Below are 20,251 nucleotides of genomic sequence, written 5' to 3'. Positions count from 1 at the left end.
TTTGTACTTGTGAAGGGCTTGAAGCGGTTTTGTTGTTGATGAGCCGCCCGAAGCATGAAGGCCACCTAGAAAACGATACAAGTCACATGGATATTCTAATCATCGTCCTCGAAACTAGGTAGCCTAAGAACTTATGGACAAGGTCAAACTCATATTACTATCAACCAGCCCCTGGACTCTCAAGCTCTTGAGAGAATAGGTTACTTTATTAGATGGCCAAACCAGTACCAGCCGAAATGACACTATCGGTTCCTCTAAAATTCATCATGAGGCTCCCAGCCCTTCTCCGTTACAAAGGCTATCCAAGTATTGTTGTCTGGTTTGACCGTTGTTCGGGCCCATTTATCAGGGCATTTATACACCATACCCCGATGAACAACATCCACAAATTCATCTTGTTGGATCTCGAGGGCAAAGTGACCGAGGGGCCCGGGTTGTATATAAAGCTGGCAAGAACCCCAATACTTGGTTAGACCATTGACTTTTCCGATACCGAACCAGCCCGTTTTGGAAACAGTCTTAAACCAGTCAAGTAGCTCGTTACAGTCTGAGATACTGAAAGGAGCCGTCTATACTATGTAAGTAGAAGGAAAATACTCCAAGATTGTTAAAAAGTAACCTACCTTACCACATCCCCAGAGATATTCGCCATCTTTATCTGGGGGGCTGCGAGACACAGGGCCCGCCGTCGTTAGCGAGAGGAGGGAGACGAAAGCTAGGAGGAGGCGCATGTTTTTAACCGGGTAGGTCTATTTTATGGTACTTTGAAGTGATAATCGTGGGGGGCGCTGTATAGTTAGAAGGGCCTTGGAGACATGAGAGAACTGACAAGTTCAAAGGGCGTGCTTCTTATAGGCAATCCATCGCCCCCATACAGCCATCAAACGCTGCTATTGAAAGCAACATCACTGTTTATGGCTTGGCGAATAGCTGTTGTAACTGCTTTGAATCGTAACCAGACATTCGAGCACAAACCTGCTCTGAATACTGAGTTCTGGAACTGATGGTGATGAGAGTTGCCATCGGGAAACCAGCGCCCTAACCTTTATTTTTCCATAAAATATTAAAAGCTCGTAGAACTTGACCACCGGAGAGCTTTGTGACAGCCTAACGGAAGGTGGACTGGTAGGTAAGCCACGAGAGAAACACCACGTATGAAGTAAACTTGTGTTTAAATGCCAATCGCGAACCATATTCGACAAGTGAGTAATTAATCAGAGTCGGGTCAGCTGCTGTTGCGCTCATTTAGTGCAACATCGTGAGTGTATAAGACGAATTGTTTGATTGAGATAAAATTAGCTGACTTGAGGTCATACCACTGCACATTTTGTTACATGTAGTTCATCGAACCTGTGATAATCCTAGATCAATGGGCATACCCTGTATGTAGACGTCGTGCAGCACAGTCGTTGACCGTTACGGATCAAAGAAACGCCGACCCACCACCGACGATCGCCCCTCCCGCGACTGGGGTGACAGCTCGGATGTCATAGCGGGGCACCACCTCGAGAGCTCCGACCTTCTTCCGTCTGCCTAGAGGAAGCTCAAACTCTCAATCTTTGTACCAACCAATCCGAATAGCATTCGTGTTTCGTCGAGTTCATTATATTTGACTTTTATCTTACTGAGATCACATCTCCTACTTCTGCATTATCCAATTTCCCCAATACCCCTCCATCCGTTACCCCGCGCTTATGATCTGAAACCACCAAGCTCACACCATCGTGAAGCTCGCTCAGTATGGCTTCTGGTCAAATCAATGCCACGCCGCAGGCGGTGATGGGCCACGTCACAAAGCTCAGTGATAATGATCCCGACTTCCGCTTCATGGCCCTCAACGATTTACTCCAACTTCTGAATATCGCCAAACCGGACTTTCTGCACCACGACTATAATATCGCCGCTCGTACTGTTGATAGTCTCATCAAGGTGTTGGACGATCAAAATGGTGAGGTGCAGAACCTTGCAGTGAAGTGGTATGTTAAGCGGACAATTCAATCTATAAAGTGCTAACGACAATCAGCCTGGGCCCATTTGTGGGCAAGATTCCGACACCCGTTATCGCTCCCTTGATCGAGAAGCTCTCGTCCCTGAAGCTCAAGAACTCCGTGGACAATGCTGTCCCTTCACTTGCACTGCGAAATGTCATCATCGCTCTCCCTCGACCAGTCCCAGGCATCCCACCAGCATCCGATGTGCAGGAAGCATACAGCGCCATCAGCCGCGTGTTGATCCCCCGACTTATTGGGCCCGGCCCCAAAACCCAGGTCCCAAAGAACCCCAGGGTCCCTCTTCCTCCTGTCCCCGAAGGACTCCTACAAAATGAAGGCGACCTCAACGCAGAAGCTGTCGACGTATTGATTGAGGTTGTCCGATGCTTTGGACCTATGCTTGTCCAAGTTGAAGTAGAGGCTATGCAAGAGGTTGTTATTCAGCTACTTGAAAGCGAGAAAGGCACATCAGTTGTCAAGAAGAGGGCTGTTGTGGCTATATCTATGCTCGCTGTCTACTTGTCTGACGAGCACTTGGAAGAAGTAGTCAGGCGAATCACCCTTGGTCTAACGAAGCAAATCAGCCCTGTCACCAGAAGATTATACATCTCGATCCTCGGTAGTATGGCCCGGTCGATTCCTGCACGATTTGGACCTCATCTTGCCGGTACTGCACCCTTGATTATCAAGGCACTTAGCGAGGAAGAACTTCAAGAACATCTCGATGCTCTTAGCGACGGAGATGATCTTGGGCAAGATTTCAACGAAGTTCGAGAAGCTGCTTTGGTAGCCCTAGATGCCTTCTTGGCCTCGTGCCCTCAAGAGATGCGCCCGTTCACAGATGAAACCATAGAAGCCTGCCTGCGATATCTCAAATATGATCCCAACTACAATGTGGATGACGAGGACGAGGATATGGAGGATGAAGAGGAAGACGAAGAAATGGACGAGGACGACGAATTTGATGCCGATGATGGCTTTGAGGACGACGATGACGACGCCAGCTGGAAGGTTCGACGGTGCGCTGCAAAGACCATCTACACAGTTATCTCAACACGCGGTAGTGGTGACCTGCTTGAGAACGGTGTTCTCTACAACCAGACGGCACCTCATCTTATCAAACGTATTTCTGAGCGAGAGGAGAATGTTCGCCTTGAGATCATTTCGGCACTTTCGCTCTTGGTTCGCAAGACTGGTGAAGGACTCCCCACAACAGACCTCTCCCTAGACGATCTTGAGCCAGACTCCGAGACCCGCATCCCCATCAGCCGGAAACGAAGACGTCAAAGTAGTGGTGGAGGCGCTTCTGCGTCCCAATTCATGTCAGGATCTGGATTGGTTTCACCCGTTTTGGAGAAAATTCCTCCTAGTGGCCCACGAGCTGACTTGGCTCGCCTTACACCGTCTATCGTTAAGGCAATCACTAAGCAACTTAAGGGCAAGACTATTCCTACCAAGCAGGCAGTCATCAAGCTTCTCAATGACATAGTTTCAGTTCAACACGGTGGATTGGCTGAGTACTTTGACCAAGTCATTGGACCTATAATAGAGGCTATCCAGCCCACTGGTGCTGTATCCGCCTCGACTCATGTGGCGTCCCATTCCGGCTCCTCTTCGGCGACTCCAAGCACGTTGAGAATCACTGCTCTTAGCGTGATAAGTGACATTGCAAAGACTCATTCATCAACTATTTTACAGCCGTATCTTACGAAGATTGTCGATGGTGTCGCATCTGCTGCCAATAACCGTTTTTATAAGATCTCGAGTGAGGCTATTCGCACCGTTGAGGAGTTGGTCAAGACAATTACCCCACCACGGTCACGCAATGCTGCCTCCAAGTACAAGGCTGAGCTAGAAAAGCTTTATACGGTCATTATTGACAGATCTTCCGCTCAGGATGCCGATGCCGAGGTTCGCCAACGCGCCATTCATGCATTGGGAGTCCTTATCTCGCGAACTTCAACCTCCGAGGGATCTTCCCTTCTCTCTGAGGATAAGGTAAAGACTGCTCTGGAAGTCCTCCAAGAGAGGCTGAAGAATGAGACTACTCGCCTTGCTGCCGTCCGCGCTGTGGAGAACGTAGCCCGTTATGCCCGGACCCCCGAGCAACTGGACAAGGCATGGGTTCAAGATGTTACTTTAGAGCTGTCCGCACAGCTACGAAAAGCAAATCGGTCGCTCCGTGGCTCTAGCATCATTGCTCTTCGTAACCTTGTCTTGTCGCCCGCTACGAAGGGTCAGCTCGAGCCCGACACTATTCAGGGAATTGTCACCGATTTGATGCCCATCATCGTTAACAGCGACGCGCATCTCCTTGGACCGACATTAATTATCCTTGCAAACTTGGTGCCTGAGCATCCAGAGCTGGTGGTCACTGATGAGATGATCGCTGCCATCTCGCAGCTTCTCAAGGAGCACCATGCAGGAATCGTTCTTGACCAACTTCTTGTGCTAGTCAGCAACATTGGAGAGAGCGGGGCCGGTCAGGGACTCATGCAGGGACTTCTTAAAAATGTCAGCGTTGCAGGCGACCCTCCCGTCGTCGGTAAAGTTATTGGAACTCTGCTCGTCACGGGTGGGGATTCAGTTGGTGTCAAGCTTGATAGCTTTGTCACGGAGCTCTATACCAGTGCTAAAACGAATGATGAAGCCCGAGTCAGTCTTGCCTTGGCTGTTTTAGGTGAAGCTGGAAAGAGGCTTGGAACAAGTTCAACCCTGAAGCCTGACCTTTTCTTGGATCAGTTCCACAAGGAGCCAGACAAGGTTTCTCTCTCAGCAGCCGTTGCTCTTGGCCAGGCAGGTTCCGGCAATGTTCCAGAATTCCTTCCTGTCATCTTGAAGACCATGCAGAAAGGTGGAAACACTCAGTACCTCCTTATTCAGTCCATCAAGGAAATCCTACAATCGATCTCTGCGCAGTCTACTGACCTGCGCAACTACGCCCCAGCTATTTGGGACGAGCTTCTCAAGGCTTCTGATAATGCTGACAACAAGGTCGTTTCTGCTGAATGTGTTGGACGACTTGTCACACTCGACCCTGCCGTTTTCATTCCACGCCTTCAGGTATGCATGCCCAAGCCCTTCCGTTCTGAATGTTCTAACTCTTCATAGGCTCTCCTGAAGGACCAGTCTCTGGGTATTCGAGGCATGGCTGTTCAAGCTGTTCGCTATACCCTCCCTGAAAGTGATGAGATTTTGGATGTGATGCTACGGGACGTCCTAATTCAGATGCTTCTGACAATGCTCCAAGATTCCGACATGGATATTCGCCGACTGGCAATGACCACACTCACTACAGCTGCTCGATCGAAGCCCGACCTAATCCACCCGCACCTGGGAGAACTGATGCCATTTGTTCTGCAAGAATCAGTTATCAAGAAGGAACTCATAAAGGAAGTCATGATGGGACCTTTCAAGCACACCGTGGACGATGGCCTTGAGGTCCGAAAGGTGCGTTTACGGTGAACTCGTTGTGAACAAGAACTGACTTGTAGCAGAGCGCGTATGAGACACTGTATGCCTTGATGGAGACTGCATTCAGTCGCATCAATAACATCGACTTCTACGATCGTGTCGTCGCTGGCCTCAAGGATGATAATGATATTAGGCAGCTCTGCAATCTCATGGTGACCAAGCTGATCGCGATCGACCCCGATGAGACAACTCGACGTTTGAACTCGATCGCTGAGGCTTACAGAACTGTCCTCTCAGTGAAATTGAAGGATAATGCCGTGAAGCAGGACGTGGAGAAACAAGAGGAAGCCAACAAGAGCATCCTCAGAGTGACCTTGCTGCTAGGCGAGAAGATGAAGGCCATGACTGGTAACGCTGGAGCAGCTACCAGTAATGCTGGTGCCGCCAGCACCTGGACAGGATACTGGGATTGGGTCAACAAGGAGTTTGAGAAGCAGTTGAAAGCACTTAGGGAGGAGAACAACCAATTGCAGACCCGGATGGTCTAGTATTTACACGGCGATGGCAATGGTGATGACAATACTGGAAGACGCAGTGAAGACAACTCATCCATTGGCACAGCGATGGATGCCATGACGATTGATGACAATGGCAATGGCGATGACAATACTGGAAGACGCAGTGAAGACAACTATACACCCAGTGACCTACCAATGGATGCGGGGATTGATTACGGGTGGATGTAGTTCTTTAGGAAGAAAACCGACAATAGTAGTTACACTACCGCATGAAATATAAGCTTTATTAGTCAAAAGCGTTGGGAATAACTTACTTGCTCGTTTCCTGGTTTGATTACTTGGAACCTCTTCACTGTTGCCTGTCTTTGGCAAGCAACTAAATCACAGACTTGGGGGCCAAAAATAAGTATGTATGTACCCACGAGGCCATCCTCGTTTCTTGATAGGATTTCTGAAAGTGAGCCAAAGACCTCCCAAGATGATTCTAAAGCTATCTTTAGATTAATAGGTTCTTCTGCCGCTTAGGATTGAGCTCATAGTCCTTAACTCCTCTCGCCTGTATATCTCTGTTTATAAACACCTGCTAGTCGTGTAGCTGAGCTGCTCTCAACATTATTCGGCGCCGGATGATGCCTAAATGGGTAAGTGGGATAAAGAGCATGATCGCCAGGCCAAGGAATGATGAGGACTGCATAGGGGGCCAGGATGTTATGCGGGGGATCCTGTACCATGCGGGAGGACAACGCGCCGTCTTATTTATATAGGATGCATTCATTTCATTCATTAACAGCCGATTGAGTCCTGTATTCATTGCTTCAGTCTTTGGGAGACTTACAAGATGAAGATCCAAGTGCAGCCTCTGCCTCTTTTGCTTTTACTCACTGGCGATGTACTCGCTGCAAAGAACTACCATTGTCCTCCAATTGGTCCAGTCCTCCCTGCGCCAACAAACCCAAGCTCACATCAAAATGTGAAAAATGCCATTGAAGCTATCACAGAAACTATAAAGGCCTATTCAAGCCTTCTGCATAGCTCGGCTGTATCAGTTGGCGTCGCATCAATCTACGAAGACAAACCCTTGCTGGATTTTCATCACACACCAGAGAACTTGGATCCTCGAGGCGTAAGCAAGATCGATGCCGACTCGGTTTATCGCATTGGTAGTATCTCGAAGGCGTATACTACCCTCGCTGCGCTCAAACTCAAGAGAGTGGGCATGCATGATCCGGTGACGAAATATGTCCCTGAATTGAGGAAGTTGAACAAGCAGCAGAGTGAGAATAATGCGATCACGACTGTCGATTGGGATAAGGTATCGCTGCAGGCTCTTGCATCACACATGGGAGGCATGCCTGCTGATTGTGAGTTTTGAGTTCAATGAGAAATCAGATACTGATGCGTGGTAGTGGTGACGGATTTGACGAGCTTCAGGAATTGGACCGACCTGGGTCTTCCTGCGGCGCATGATGTCTTAGGATGTGCTGGCCTGGTTGGAATACCTCCCTGCGACGTTCAAGGTGAGTTAACAACCAACACTCAAAAACAAAACTGACCGGCATAGATTTCTGGGACAACTTTGGCAAACGGCCTCCGACTTTTGCACCTTGGGGCAACCCCGTGTACTCAAACATCGCCTTCTTCGTTATGAGCTTGGTCATAGAGAGAGTCTCAGGACAGTCATATGAAGAGTTTGTGCAAAAGAATGTGCTTGATGTTGCGGGGATGAACAGTACGACTTATGCGAAGCCTGATGACTCTGTAGGGGCTATTGGACCTGACGACATTTTCTGGAATACTTCTATCGGTATCCTTAGCCCGTGCGTCTCCTTCATTCTGGGTGTAGTGGTCTTTAGCTAACTTGCACAGGGCTGGTTCGTTCTACTCATCAACAAAGGACCTCCTCGCTTTCGGATCTTCCATCCTCAAGCACGAGTTCTTAGACCTGCCAGAAACAAATAAGTGGCTCAAACCTGTGACTTTTACCAGTGGCAGGGGGCAATTTATCGGCGCGCCCTGGGAGATTGTGCGATCTAATAAGCTGACCTCTGACGAACGGGTGGTCAATGTCTACACCAAAGGAGGCGATATAGGAACCTATCATTCCATTTTTGCAATGATTCCAGACTATGGTATAGTTATAAGTGTATTAGTGGGAGGACCCGAGATTGCGGGAGGTCTTCCTCTGGTTTTCTTCTCACTGATCACAAAGGCTCTTGTGCCCGCTCTCGAAGCAGCAGGTAAAGACCAAGCGAAAAAGACATTTGCAGGGACCTACATCAATGAAGATACAAATTCGACTCTCGTTCTCGACGTCGATGACGACGGTCCAGGGCTGAGTATCACAAAGTGGATAGTCCGCGGAACAGACGTCTCGACACACTGGCTTCACTATCTCTCCGTGCTCAACCCCAACGTACCTAAAATCTCACTATCTGGGCGATTATATCCTACAGATCTTACAGCGGGGGACAGGAAAGAGTGGAGAGCAATGTTTAGAATTGGTACGGCGAATCAAATTGGGATGCAGGAGGGGTTGTTGTTCTGGGAGGATGCGAGTTGTATGAGTTGGGCGATGATAGATAGAGCAGCGTATGAGTTCTTGGGATTAGATGAGATGGTGTTTGAGAGTGAGGATGGAAGGACGGAGGAGGTTGAGCTGGTGGGATTCAAGACTACCCTCAAGAAGGCTAAGTAGAAGTATGCTGAACATGTGTATTCTGTCTATATCAGATGTGCCAAAGTTCACCAAATCGCTTTCGTTGACGTCGATCGTTATGTTGAGTATAGTGGTCGTTAGATGTATACCATAGACTGTTTGTATAATCAAGAATGTTGAGTGTAGTGTCATGTCAAAGACGAGGTGTCGAAACGTTGATGAGAGGCATCGTGCATGGGAAGGCCACAGCGTATTGTATTGGGTGTCGAATGTCAGACGTCGAGGGTGCAAGGTAGGGGATCGAAGAAGAACAGATTCTTCTGTAAGAAATTGTCATTAACTTAACAGAAAATGTAGATGAAAGTAAAACGTACCCTGGCTTCGACCAGAATTAGATGATGACCTTCTGCGGAAGCAGTGCCAGAAAACGAGAATGAAGGTGGGGACGTTGACTAACACGCCAACAATGGCGACTATGACTTCCACAGGCATGGCCATGCTGCGAGGGTTGATACTTGAAAGAGAGTAATTTTAATTGGGAAGAAAATAGAGTACTTGAGCAGTGGATGGGGAGTTTTGGCCCGAAAAGCTATCATTCTAAATGTGAAGCATGCGGCAGCCAGAGATAGTATATATATGCATCTCAGCTTCGCGAATTCTGGTGGATTTCCCCCGTTCCTGAAAGTATAAAAAAAAAAAAAAAGGTGTGACAATTCTGGTCTAGGTGATCTGCAGGTCGACGTCTTTTCGCATTGGCTGAGGCGATAGGGTTGGTACGAGTCTGCTGTAGGCTCCGATACATTCTTGCCAGTCCTGGCGGCGGTGGCGTATGATATTGTGCTTTTGAAAAGACATGGAAACGCGAATTCTGGCCACCCACTTCTGTTCCATGCTTATAAGTGGTTTTGGTTGTTTCTTTCGCGTGAAAGTATCATGGCTCTACGGCTCATGTTCGCCTTGGTACATTACGAAATCAGTGACCATGTTATAGAATCGTATGAAGCCCCTAGTTAAGAACCTCAACGTATTCACAGAAGCCATCTCGTGAAGTAGATCTGTGTGGAAGTTGCAACTGAAAAACGAGGAAATAAACCTACGTTGTCATCCATATAATAGAGGGTTGCTTTCACAGTTTAGCTGCATATTCTAGGCGCCCTAAGTATACAACAAGGCATTTGTAGGCCCCTCTTTGTTAAAGCCTGGTCTCCATCTGCAGTAATAGCATCTTTAGCTAGTACCAACCAAAAGCTAGGCCGGACCCGAGGGCCAGGTCATATGTTCTTCAAATTTGTTAACTATTGGCACTACAGATCCTTGCTCGCGTTGCTGTATGACAGGTGCGATTGATGAAACAAGAATTTTGGCTGCCAATCGGTGACTCGAGGAACCAGCCTCACTCGACCTCTGCTGCATGATGACCACGGCCTCCAAATCAGGCTCTGGCGGGGCATGGGTTAAACGCGAATTCTGGACAAAGGTCAGCTTTGACCAGGTACTCAGGTATTTTGAGTACTCGAAAGCCTGGTGGTAAATTCCTTACCTGGGTTGATACTTAAAGGCCCAACCCTCCCATCCATTCTCGACTTCCTGTACCATACCTTCACCACTTACCATTTACAAGAAGTCCTTACTCCAACAGGAATCTACTGAATCTATCCAGCATACCGCAAGCACAAAGAATTTCGTCCGCTCTGTGGGAAGCCCAAAGGTCTCGCATAACTGAGCTGTACGTCAACCAAGACAAGACTCTCGACGAGGTTATCCAGATCATGGCCGAAACTAACTTCCACGCTACGTAAGTCAAATTGATGCCAGTTGATTATTAAATATCTGACCATAGGATAGAAAGCCCCAATATATTCGTAAAGTGAATGTCAACTGGAAGCTGCAAAAGAACTACACCAAAGAGAAATGGCGGCATGCAGGCGTTTTAGTTGAGAAGCGCCAGGCAGAGGGGAAACTGACAGAACTCAGCATTGATGGTAAAGTTATCTCAGAGAAGAGGAGGAAGAAAGAGTTGAGAAGATATCATGCTTTACAAGTCGGAGAGAATTGTATGTGCCACGTGCTTGGATTCAGACACCTACTAATCCGTTGTGTGTATCAAGTCGCCAGTACCAATACTTGTGGCGTGGTTGCTTCTACACCGCCATCATCGAACTCCAAGGTTGTTCTCATCAGCCATCTCCCGTGGTTGAACTTCCGAGAAAGCTTCAATAACCTAAGTGAGTTTGTCATTAGCCCAACCGCCCTATATCATCCTACTGACGGAACGCAGTCAATGATCGGCATCCACTGTCCAACCCAAACCAACAAGATGGTTCAGTTAACTTTTGGGAAGTGGCCAATCCATTATTACGGATCGCCCACAACGATGGAGAAATGACTATAGGGAATCTAGCATTGCAAGAACCACCCAAACCTGCCACCGATCTGGTTTCCATGAACTTGGAGATAACGCAACAGAGACTCCATGAGCTGATGCCAACACTGAGTGATTCTATCAACAGCTTCCGACACCAGGGACCACTATGGTTGCAAACTTTCAACTCGCTAGTGTTTCTTTGCTCCAATAACCTGACGGGAACCGAACGCTCCACCTACGAGCTTCTTCAAATTGCCATCTCGAGTGGCTTTCTCGTCAAGATGAAGCATCTACTTACTACGAGGGGACCTACTGTCGAAATATTTGCAGTATATCTTTTGTTTGTGGCGCTCAGAGTTGAAGGAAGCAAAGGAATGGAGTTCCTGCGTTTCTAACTCGAGTCTGGGGTCAGCCCCGACAGCATTGATCCGAATGATTATAGATACTCTGCGCTCCACAGAGCCGTGAGACTGGAGAACCGGGCCGCCGTTCAGCTCCTTCTTCACTTTGGGGCAGATCCAGATGCAAAGATGCAGGGCAACAGAGAGGAAAGACTGGGGAGCCCCCTAAGTTTCGCCGTTGATTTAAGATATAGTAGGACAATCGCAGAGATGTTAATCGGCGCTGGGGCAGAGACCAACCTCGGACCTTACAAACCTCTTATCCGCGCTGCCAGAAGATGGGATACGGTCCTCGTGATACGACTGTTGGACGTTGGAGCAGACCCAAGGTTGTTAACAGCAGGAGGTCTTTCGATGATACACTTTGCGATCGCTTCTCACAATTTGGACTTGGTCAACATGATGATTGAAACGGGGGCCAACCCGAACTTATCGATCGAGGAACTTCAGATTACAGATCTTGATTACTCAGGGACGAGTTCAGGTTCTACCGCGTGGGCCAAATCCTTACTCCAATTCAGTTCGCAGTACTTGTAGGCCCTGCCAATATTGTCAAGCGACTCATTGAGGGTGGCGCAGTTATGGACCAACTTATTGAGCCAGACGTTCAAGAGAACAGGAATCAACCTCCACGATACGAAGGAATATTGACTCCTCTACAAATGTCTATCCAACAGAACCGGGGAGATATCACCAAAATCTTGCTAGATGCAGGCGCAACCATCGACTATCGACATCCAACCACCGCAACGGCATTGCAAATGGCATGCGGCTTATCAAGTCCGGACAGAATGAAGACGGAATTGATCGAATTCTTGTTGGCAAAAGGAGCAGATATAAATGCTCTTCCAGGAGAAAATGGAGGGAGAACAACAATACAAGCTGCAGTTGAATGTGGGGACCATGAACTTCTCAAACTTTTGCTGAGTAAAGGCGGTGACCTATTTGCTTCTTCCTCCAAGAACAATGGATTAACAGTTTTCCAAGCGGCTTTAAGGTCGGGCTCCGCTGAGCTTATGACCTATGTATTCCTGGAGTTGGGCAGTCAGGGTGGGAGTGCCAATTGCGTTGATGGCACGAATTACTTACTGGAGGCGATATCTACAGGTAACAAGCATATTCTAGACACGCTCATGATGTCTTGGAATCGACTTGGGTTACACTGGCATAAGGAATATATCCTGTCTGCCGCCAAAGTCGCCATCCGAAAGGACTTGACACACCTTGTTGAGACACACATTGTCGAGTTTCTCGACCATGTTCCACCTAGTATAACCCAAGAAGACGTCAACTCCATGATTTGCGAGTGCATATGGAGCGGAGATCATAGAACATTAGACTTGTTAATGCATGGTTCTATCGAGCACAATCTTGACTGTGCACAGTCTGAGTATCCAACACCTCTCTGGCTAGCAATACACGAAGGCAAGCATTACATGGCACAGTGTTTAATCAATATTGGCGCCAATCCCAATCAAGAATCACTAGCTATATGTCGAAAAGGCCTTTGTTGTGATATCAGACTCGAAATGCCATTGAATCAGGCGATACTTCAACTTGACAGCAAATTCATGGAAATCCTCCTTGACAAAGGAGCAGACCCAAACAAGGTGGGCCTTTTAGACGAAAGGACTGCGCTTGGGCTTGCTCTCCACCAGGATGTCTCGCTTTCAAAGGTCCAGCTACTTATACACCATGGCTCAGATGTCAATAAGCCTTCAGTATGGGGGACACCACTTGAACAAGTCGCACGAGGAGCCTTTCATCCACTTGAACAGGTCGCACGAGAAGCCTTTCATCGCTCTGATGCTCTGCAGATATGTCAATTACTTCTGGCAGCTGGCGCCGACGTTAATGCTTCAACTGGAAGCACTGCGCTTCAATTAGCTGTTGCTAATGATGATGTGGAGCTAGCCAAATTTCTTGTCGAAGTTGGCGCTAATGTAAACACTTCCTCGATTCGAACCAATGCACTTCAGTTGGCTGTTTCCAATAATAACCTGGATTTGGTCAATTTCTTTCTTGACGAAGGTGCTAGTGTTGATGCTTCGGTAGCAGGGCAGACCGCACTCCAAACAGCGGCCAATCTGGAGAACTTGGAATTGGTAAAGAATCTTATAGACCGAGGTGCCGATACCAACGCGAACTTCCCAGACAGTCTCGCCACAGCTCTTCAGTACGCCGCAATGCGTGGCAACATTGAGATTGTCAAGTATCTTGTCGATAATAGAGCTTCGGTCAACGAAGAGGCTAGCCCTTACTATAATGCGACAGCTCTCGGGCTTGCAGTTGTAAATAATCATACGCGGGTAGCCATATTTCTTATCGAAAAGGGCGCGTCTATCGATGCGAATCCAGCCCTCTACGGCGGGGCCACATTGCTTCAGATCGCCTCAAGACATGGGAATCACGAAATTGTCACTTGTCTGGTTGGAAATGGAGCCACAGTCAACGCGGCGCCCGCAACTGAAAGAGGGGCAACTGCTCTTCAATTTGCAGCAGTAAATGGCAACATCAAGATGGCTGTTTTACTCCTCAAGAATGGGGCTCATGTCAGCGCCAAAGGAGCAGAGGTTGATAGAAGAACAGCACTTAAAGGAGCAGCAGAACATGGCCGATTCGATATGGTATATCTTCTGTTGGAAAATGACGAGGAACCTGAGACAATTAAAGAAAGGTGTCATAATGCAGCAAAGTTTGCCGAGGCTGAATACCATGACGTGATTGCTCGGATATTAAGAGATTACAAGAGGCCATAGTGTTTACGTGGTGTCGAGAAAGGATGTCATTGATGATTGTATTCATAGTTTATCAAAGGTTTTGCTGCTGCAATCTTGAAGTGTCAGGTCTAAGCTAGCTGGTCCTGGGCAACCACGCTATTTTCAAGCTTCCTCCTTGTTCTTGTTTCTCTCATCCATCTCGACCTGCTCAACGCTGGCAGTCTCAATGTCCTTCTTTTGGTGCTGAGGGAGGTCTTCGTCGTGGACTCCAGCAACAGCGTGCTCAAAGGCACGACCACGCTTCTCAGGACCAAACATAGTGGTGAACATGATACCGAGAGCAATGATAGCAGTGGCGACACCCATCACAGGGCCATAAGCCTCAACCTTGTCACCGTTCTTGAGTGTGACGAATGTCTTTTCGGCGATGGCGTTGACGATCTGGGCTGAGGGAGACGAGATCATGTTGCCAATCTGGTAAGTGACACCAGGGAATGAAGATCGGAAGGCAGGAGGCGACAGCTCGTTGAGATGAATGGGAATAACACCCCAGGCTCCCTGAACGAAGAACTGGATGAAGAAGCCAGAAGCACTCAGTCCTCTCTCGGTTGTGGGGAGAATCCAGGCTGGGATCATGAGAGCAGACATGAAAGCCGACACGATAATGGCACGACGACGACCAACGAACTGACTGAGGTATCCAATGATTGTACCACCAACACAAGCACCAGTCTTCATGAGAATCGAGGCACGAGAAGCAGCAGAGTTGTTGAGTTCCTTCTGCTCTAACATGAAGGTGGTGTAGGAGTCTTGGGAGGTGTGCGAGTAGTAGTTGAACCAGGTCATGAGGAAACAACAGTAAACGCACATCTTCCACTCTGCGATGAGCATCTTCTTGCAGTCGGCCCAGAAAGCACCGGGAGTGGAAGACTTCTTGCCCTTGGCGCGGGCTTCGAGGAATTGTTGGGACTCGGGGAAGAAGATACGAACGATACCGACGGCAATTGAGATACCAGCTGATTAACATTAGTAAAAATGAAATGATAGGCTTTGACGATGTTGACTTACCGGCAATCCAGAAAACGGTCTTCCAACTCTCAGTGCTACCTCCAACGCCAAGGTTGGCGCATGCAGCCAAGACGTAGCCGAAAGAGTAGCCCTGCTGCAAAATACCGGACATCAAGCCTCGAGCGTTGGAGCTAGAGCGATATTAGCACGGAAATAAAAACATTCTCCAAACTTGGCAAACTTGGCATGGTAAAGTTCAATTGGGGTAGGGTTAACTTACGGGCACGACTCGAGAGCCATGGCGATAGCATTGCCGTAGACTCCGCCCATGAAAAGACCGAAAAGACTTCGCACGGCGAGGAATTGTTGAAAGGTTGTGCTGTAGATGGTGGCGATCTGAAGGACACCGAGGATGATCATGTTGAAGACCATGGGCCACTTGCGTCCCCATTTATCACCAGCGAGACCAAACATGGCTGCGCCGACAGATCGGAGGAGGAGAGTGAGGGTGATGGCGGTGGTGATGGAGGTCTTGCTGGTGTCATAGTAAACAGAGAGCTTCTTGGTCTGGATAGACAGAGCATGGAAGTCGAAAGCATCAGCAGTCCAGGCACAGAATCCTACAAGGAAAAAGATCCAATCCTTGCCAGAAAGCTGAGCCATTAGACTAATGGGGTTCTTGATGGGATCTGGGTCCCGCCATTCAGTGGTCTCTTCGCCATGCTCGTTGGTGATCACGACGCGCTGCTTCCAGATGAAGAGATCACTGAGAGCTTGCTTAGCTGTGGGAATGACACCCTTGACCACAGGGCCAGCGGGCTCGCCTGCAGATGGTTGCTTGACCATTGTAAAGATGCTTATACCGGTCTTGAGGGGAGAAGGGAGTAAGGAAGTGATGATGGTTGGGGAGAATTGAGTTTACGAGGAGAAGAGGGGGGATTTATATCCTCTTTGCGCAACGCCAGCCACGACCGCAGATCACAGCAACAAGCTTAATGTGTTATCTCCGATTACAGCATCACTAGTCCCCTGCCCTACCATACCATGCAGTGTAATGGTAACATACAGGCCAACATGTCGCACCAACACAAAACCCTAGAGTTACAGTAGACGTGGGGAGGGTCTCGAAGTTGGGGTACTCGTCTAGCGGATCATGCCCGTGAACAGAAAGTGAGGTGACCACCCTGGCTTTGTCTGTTCCCCGCAGAGCGAAGGAAGTATGGGGATGGAGAAGGGATTATCATTTGTTGAGCCGGGTGAGAACGGAGGGAGGAAGGATTTTGGTTTGTTGACTGGGATCAAGGTTGAGAGTTTGTTGTCTGTGTATGCGGGGGAGAAGAGGATGACACCGGATCCGCAAGTTATACGAATGAACGAGTTTATACATAATAATGTGACAAGAATACTACGTAGTCAATCTTTTCAATGCTTTTGCTGTATTGTCTTGTTTTTGGGTGTCTCGTTATATGACATATCCCCTCTCGCCATATCCTATGACGCTGTATCACTCCATCACCCACCAAGAGAAGGTTGGAAGCCATGAAACACAATTGGTCACATGGGATTAACCACCAAGATGACAACCCCGTTCGCATACATACAACAGGTGGGCACCTCCAAAACGTGCGGAGAGGCCGAGCCAGGCCTATTCGGCAATACGGCACCGCTATGCTTCTCAGTGTAACTGCCGATCACCCCGGAATTTACGCTTATACCACTTTAACGTTAGGGTTTGACATAACATTTTAAGGCTCCTTGTTAAGCTTACCTTGCACTGTGAAATATGGGGCCATCACACCCACTGAGTCTGCGGGGAGAGACAACTGATACCTAAACCACCAGCAGGCTAGCAAGGGCAGAAGGGTAGAACTTTTTTTCACAGTCCCCGCTTACGCTGTAACTCACTACAGAGAAAACAGAAACAAGTGGAGGCAGAATTGGGGGAGATACATGCCGAGTCTCCATCTCGATAAGTGACCTTGGCGTTGGAGGTGAAAGGTATTGGCGTTTTCTTGTTACATCTACAAGTCTACTGGGCCTGAGGGTGCACTTGGAGGTGTAGCGATGACCCATGACGGTGTTGGTTTAATCCCTCGTTGGTCCATGCTTACATGCATCGTCTGTCTGAGTTAGGATTGTTCTGGAAGTTGATCGCCGTGGCACTTCTGTAACATCGCTCCTCTTTCGCCAGTCACTTTTGCAGTCCGACTGTTTTTCTTGGTTGGCGATCATTTCGACGGGATGACCTCACTAAGTGCGTCTTGGCTGACTCGGGAAATAATCGCCTTGGCGCCGAGACGCTTTCTCGATGAGGAAATCCGTCGCATCGCAGCCGACTTCATTCATTGTTGACCAACGGTTTATCTTCTGGCACGTTTGTCGCTAAAGACCAGCCAAGTTATCGCGAGACGTTATGGACGACTACTAGAGATAAGAGACAACATAAGAATGTCAAAGCTTTACGAGTCAAGTCTCCTAAGTCAATCTTCCCTCCGTCTTTCCCCCAAGTGAACAAGGATTCCCTCCTCGGTTGGAGATTGAATCGCGGGGCTAGGCTGCATCTGCTTCTTTAGTCACAATCTCCGATCAGCATTAACCCAACAAAGTAATTGGCTAGAAAAGTCGACGCACTCTTCATCGCACTGATTGGTTCTTAACCCGCAAAGTCTCGACGTTCTAGTGGCGGCTCGTACGATATCTCCAACCTCCACTTGAGGGGAACGATGCCTCTAGCTTGGGGTTTCGAATGCCCGAGGTTAATGCAATATTGACTCCGTACTGAGATCCGGGGTATCTGGGGCTGTTACGCTTGTTCAACAGTGGGAGATTAGGGTTCGTGTCAGAGACAACGCATGGGAAATGTCGGGAGCACAATGTAACAGAGCCCAAAGTGCTACAGTTCCAGACCCCGACGATGCATCGAGACTGGAGACACAAACGAAAATCTCCTATCATCCCAAGCGCCCGCACCTCTAGCGTTTTCGAGAACATTTCCCAATTATAACTCATACAGCTCTTCTCCACGCGTTGGCAACCTTCTTCTCCAAATTGTGGCAAACTTACCCCTGCCAATACGTGGAATGCTTCCGCTTATACCTTGATAAGCATGTATGCTTTTTATTCGGATCATTTCGGAATGTGGGAGAATGGTATCATGATAGTGAAGTTTTGTTATCATGAAAAAGGGAATGAGCTGTTTTGATGTCTGTTTTGAGTGATCTTCCCCATAAAGAAGCTCAGATGTTTCCGTAGGTCCGAGATCTTAAATCTCAATCCCATAATCTGAATCTTTCTCCAGGTGTTAACCATGTCCGTCATACCACAGCTGCAGACTCCCCAGAATATGGTCCTCAGATCACCTGATTTGAGATACAGCTGAGATGAATCCTTCGTTAATCTTGTGTTATGGGGCTGTGATCAGATGTTAGCTGTGCATTGGAGACGCTTTGACTCCAACTTCGTAAACGCGCGGAACTAGGATTCCGTGGCAAGAGATAGTCTGATACTGGGGTCATGTTGTTGTGATTCGACGGTGATGTGATTTGGGGTAATGGTTCCAGACTATCGTTGAGGCATTATGGAGTAGTGTCTAAATTGTGAGCTAGGTATGTCACCCTCGTGGCTTAAAGTTTATGCTCAAGCCTTCTGTTAGTGACGGAGACTAGTCATCCCTTGTAATACTCTCTGGACCAAACAGCAGGGTTGGACGCGTAGCAAGGTCGGTTGCGCAAGATCGAAACCATCCCAGCTATCTCCACTGACATTCAGACGACAAGTCTAGAAGACCATGTCCCGAGACATCCGAAACTTCTAGACTGAACTATCTTGAGTGCACTACACGTGGTGTTATTGGAATTGTTTCACTGGTTTCAAGCCACTGAATTATGGATGGTTGAGTCGCCGCTTCGGTTCGTGATACCTGCTTGGTAAAAGCCGGTGCGGGCGCCGAATCACAATCCTTGGCATCTCATCTGTCCCACCGTCCCGGGCAAGACGAAAATAGGCGGTAAAGACACGGCTTGTCGTTATCTCTTTGACTGTTTTCTATGAGTCAGTCCGAGGAGAAAATGGTGTCAAGTATTCAAGGTGTCTGTAAGTTAGCGTCAGTCCTTGGTTGAAGTAGAAACGAGCTCTCTAGGTTAATAACCTTTGTATAGCGAGTTAATATTAAAGAGTGATAAACAGTGAGAGTGCCACGATGTGAGGAATTACTTGATATGAAGGTGTTAGATCAGTCTATGTATATCAAAGCCTTGATGCTGAGGGAGAACAGCGCAACCACATTTTTCTTGAGAGACATAGCAGTGTGTGATAGTTTATAGCTCGAAGGATAGACCCGCGTGGTAACCTTTGTTTACCTCTCTTCAAAGCCCTTCGAAGTCCTCATGTCTACCTCTATTACCTACTTGGATTTCCCAAGTCAGTTCCTTGTGCTGAGGGTCTAGGTTAAGCGATTTGAGGAGAATACTCCTCGAAATGACTCAACTCACGAATAAGAAATTCACCAGCACCTGGACCGATGTTTTTAAGTTACTGGAAGTGAAACGCATAATTTTTAAATGGTCAAAAGGCGTCTTTGCCAGAATGATACCTCATAGAAGCACCATTTCAGCTCATCACCTTCACGCATTCCTAGTTGACGTTTCCTCACTGGCGTGACATTTTATCTTTCGATAAGGCAAGAGAAGATACAGCTTACGAAATCACAATAGACTCCCTGATACTAAAGAGACATCTTATTTCCTTGGGTACTTTTGAATTACAACAGAGTCCCACTGTTCGTTTCTTGTCAGATTTCTGTAGCCGATGAGGGAGAGCATTTCACTAGCAAACCAACAATGGAACTCGTGATATTCCACGTGAGTCCCTCTGGACGTGAACAAAGCTCAAAATAATATGGGTCTTTGTCAATACACAAACACACTGTATCATCTTCTATTTAAAAACTGTGCCAACTCGAAGTCATAGCAAATAATCCTACCGCTTGGATTTGTGGCTTAGCTAGCCTTACGATACCCTCCTAGTCACAGTTGAAAAGAACGAAGCTTCGATTTGATCCTTCGGTCTTGAGTCGGAAATTTACTAAATACCGCACCAATAAGAGTAAGACTACTCTCCGCAAAACACCAACGTCATCAGTTGTGATCTTCACCGACGCGCGTCTGACTGGCTGCTTCG

At 47.9% G+C, this 20,251-nt stretch overlaps 5 protein-coding genes across 5 annotated transcripts; 3 read left to right on the top strand and 2 right to left on the bottom strand.

The window, feature by feature from the left end:
* Window positions 1–254: 254 nt before the first annotated feature.
* Window positions 255–740, bottom strand: FOBCDRAFT_289072 (uncharacterized protein; the record flags this gene model as incomplete). Its single annotated transcript, XM_054703474.2, has 2 exons — window positions 624–740; window positions 255–569 (listed from the first exon to the last, which is right to left on the bottom strand). The coding sequence occupies exons 1-2, from the start codon at window positions 729–731 to the stop codon at window positions 255–257; spliced, it is 423 nt and encodes a 140-aa protein (XP_054559449.2). The 5' UTR covers window positions 732–740.
* A 782-nt stretch (window positions 741–1,522) lies between these two features.
* Window positions 1,523–6,219, top strand: FOBCDRAFT_216153 (armadillo-type protein). The gene is made up of 4 exons (XM_059609431.1): window positions 1,523–1,976; window positions 2,024–5,054; window positions 5,103–5,441; window positions 5,489–6,219. The coding sequence occupies exons 1-4, from the start codon at window positions 1,741–1,743 to the stop codon at window positions 5,951–5,953; spliced, it is 4,071 nt and encodes a 1,356-aa protein (XP_059464238.1). The 5' UTR covers window positions 1,523–1,740; the 3' UTR covers window positions 5,954–6,219.
* Window positions 6,220–6,560: 341 nt separating this feature from the next.
* Window positions 6,561–8,618, top strand: FOBCDRAFT_248353 (beta-lactamase/transpeptidase-like protein; the record flags this gene model as incomplete). The annotated part of the gene is made up of 6 exons (XM_031174649.3): window positions 6,561–6,564; window positions 6,620–6,647; window positions 6,743–7,284; window positions 7,330–7,440; window positions 7,485–7,740; window positions 7,790–8,618. The coding sequence occupies 6 exons, from the start codon at window positions 6,561–6,563 to the stop codon at window positions 8,616–8,618; spliced, it is 1,770 nt and encodes a 589-aa protein (XP_031051434.3).
* Window positions 8,619–9,993: 1,375 nt separating this feature from the next.
* FOBCDRAFT_237267 (ankyrin repeat-containing domain protein) lies at window positions 9,994–14,104 on the top strand (the record flags this gene model as incomplete). The annotated part of the gene is made up of 7 exons (XM_059610124.1): window positions 9,994–10,079; window positions 10,240–10,374; window positions 10,425–10,633; window positions 10,688–10,804; window positions 10,858–11,323; window positions 11,357–11,829; window positions 11,874–14,104. 7 exons carry the CDS (start codon window positions 9,994–9,996, stop codon window positions 14,102–14,104), a joined length of 3,717 nt encoding a protein of 1,238 aa, XP_059464237.1.
* A 24-nt stretch (window positions 14,105–14,128) lies between these two features.
* FOBCDRAFT_257642 (major facilitator superfamily domain-containing protein) lies at window positions 14,129–15,974 on the bottom strand. The gene is made up of 3 exons (XM_031174644.3): window positions 15,354–15,974; window positions 15,134–15,264; window positions 14,129–15,081 (listed from the first exon to the last, which is right to left on the bottom strand). Exons 1-3 carry the CDS (start codon window positions 15,917–15,919, stop codon window positions 14,228–14,230), a joined length of 1,551 nt encoding a protein of 516 aa, XP_031051429.2. The 5' UTR covers window positions 15,920–15,974; the 3' UTR covers window positions 14,129–14,227.
* Between the last annotated feature and the right edge of the window lie 4,277 nt (window positions 15,975–20,251).

The sequence above is a fragment of the Fusarium oxysporum genome, chromosome II, assembly GCF_013085055.1.
Source record: "Fusarium oxysporum Fo47 chromosome II, complete sequence".
Lineage (NCBI taxonomy): Eukaryota > Fungi > Ascomycota > Sordariomycetes > Hypocreales > Nectriaceae > Fusarium > Fusarium oxysporum.
Note: the sequence above shows the minus strand (reverse complement) of the source record. Positions and strands in the feature narration are given on the sequence as shown.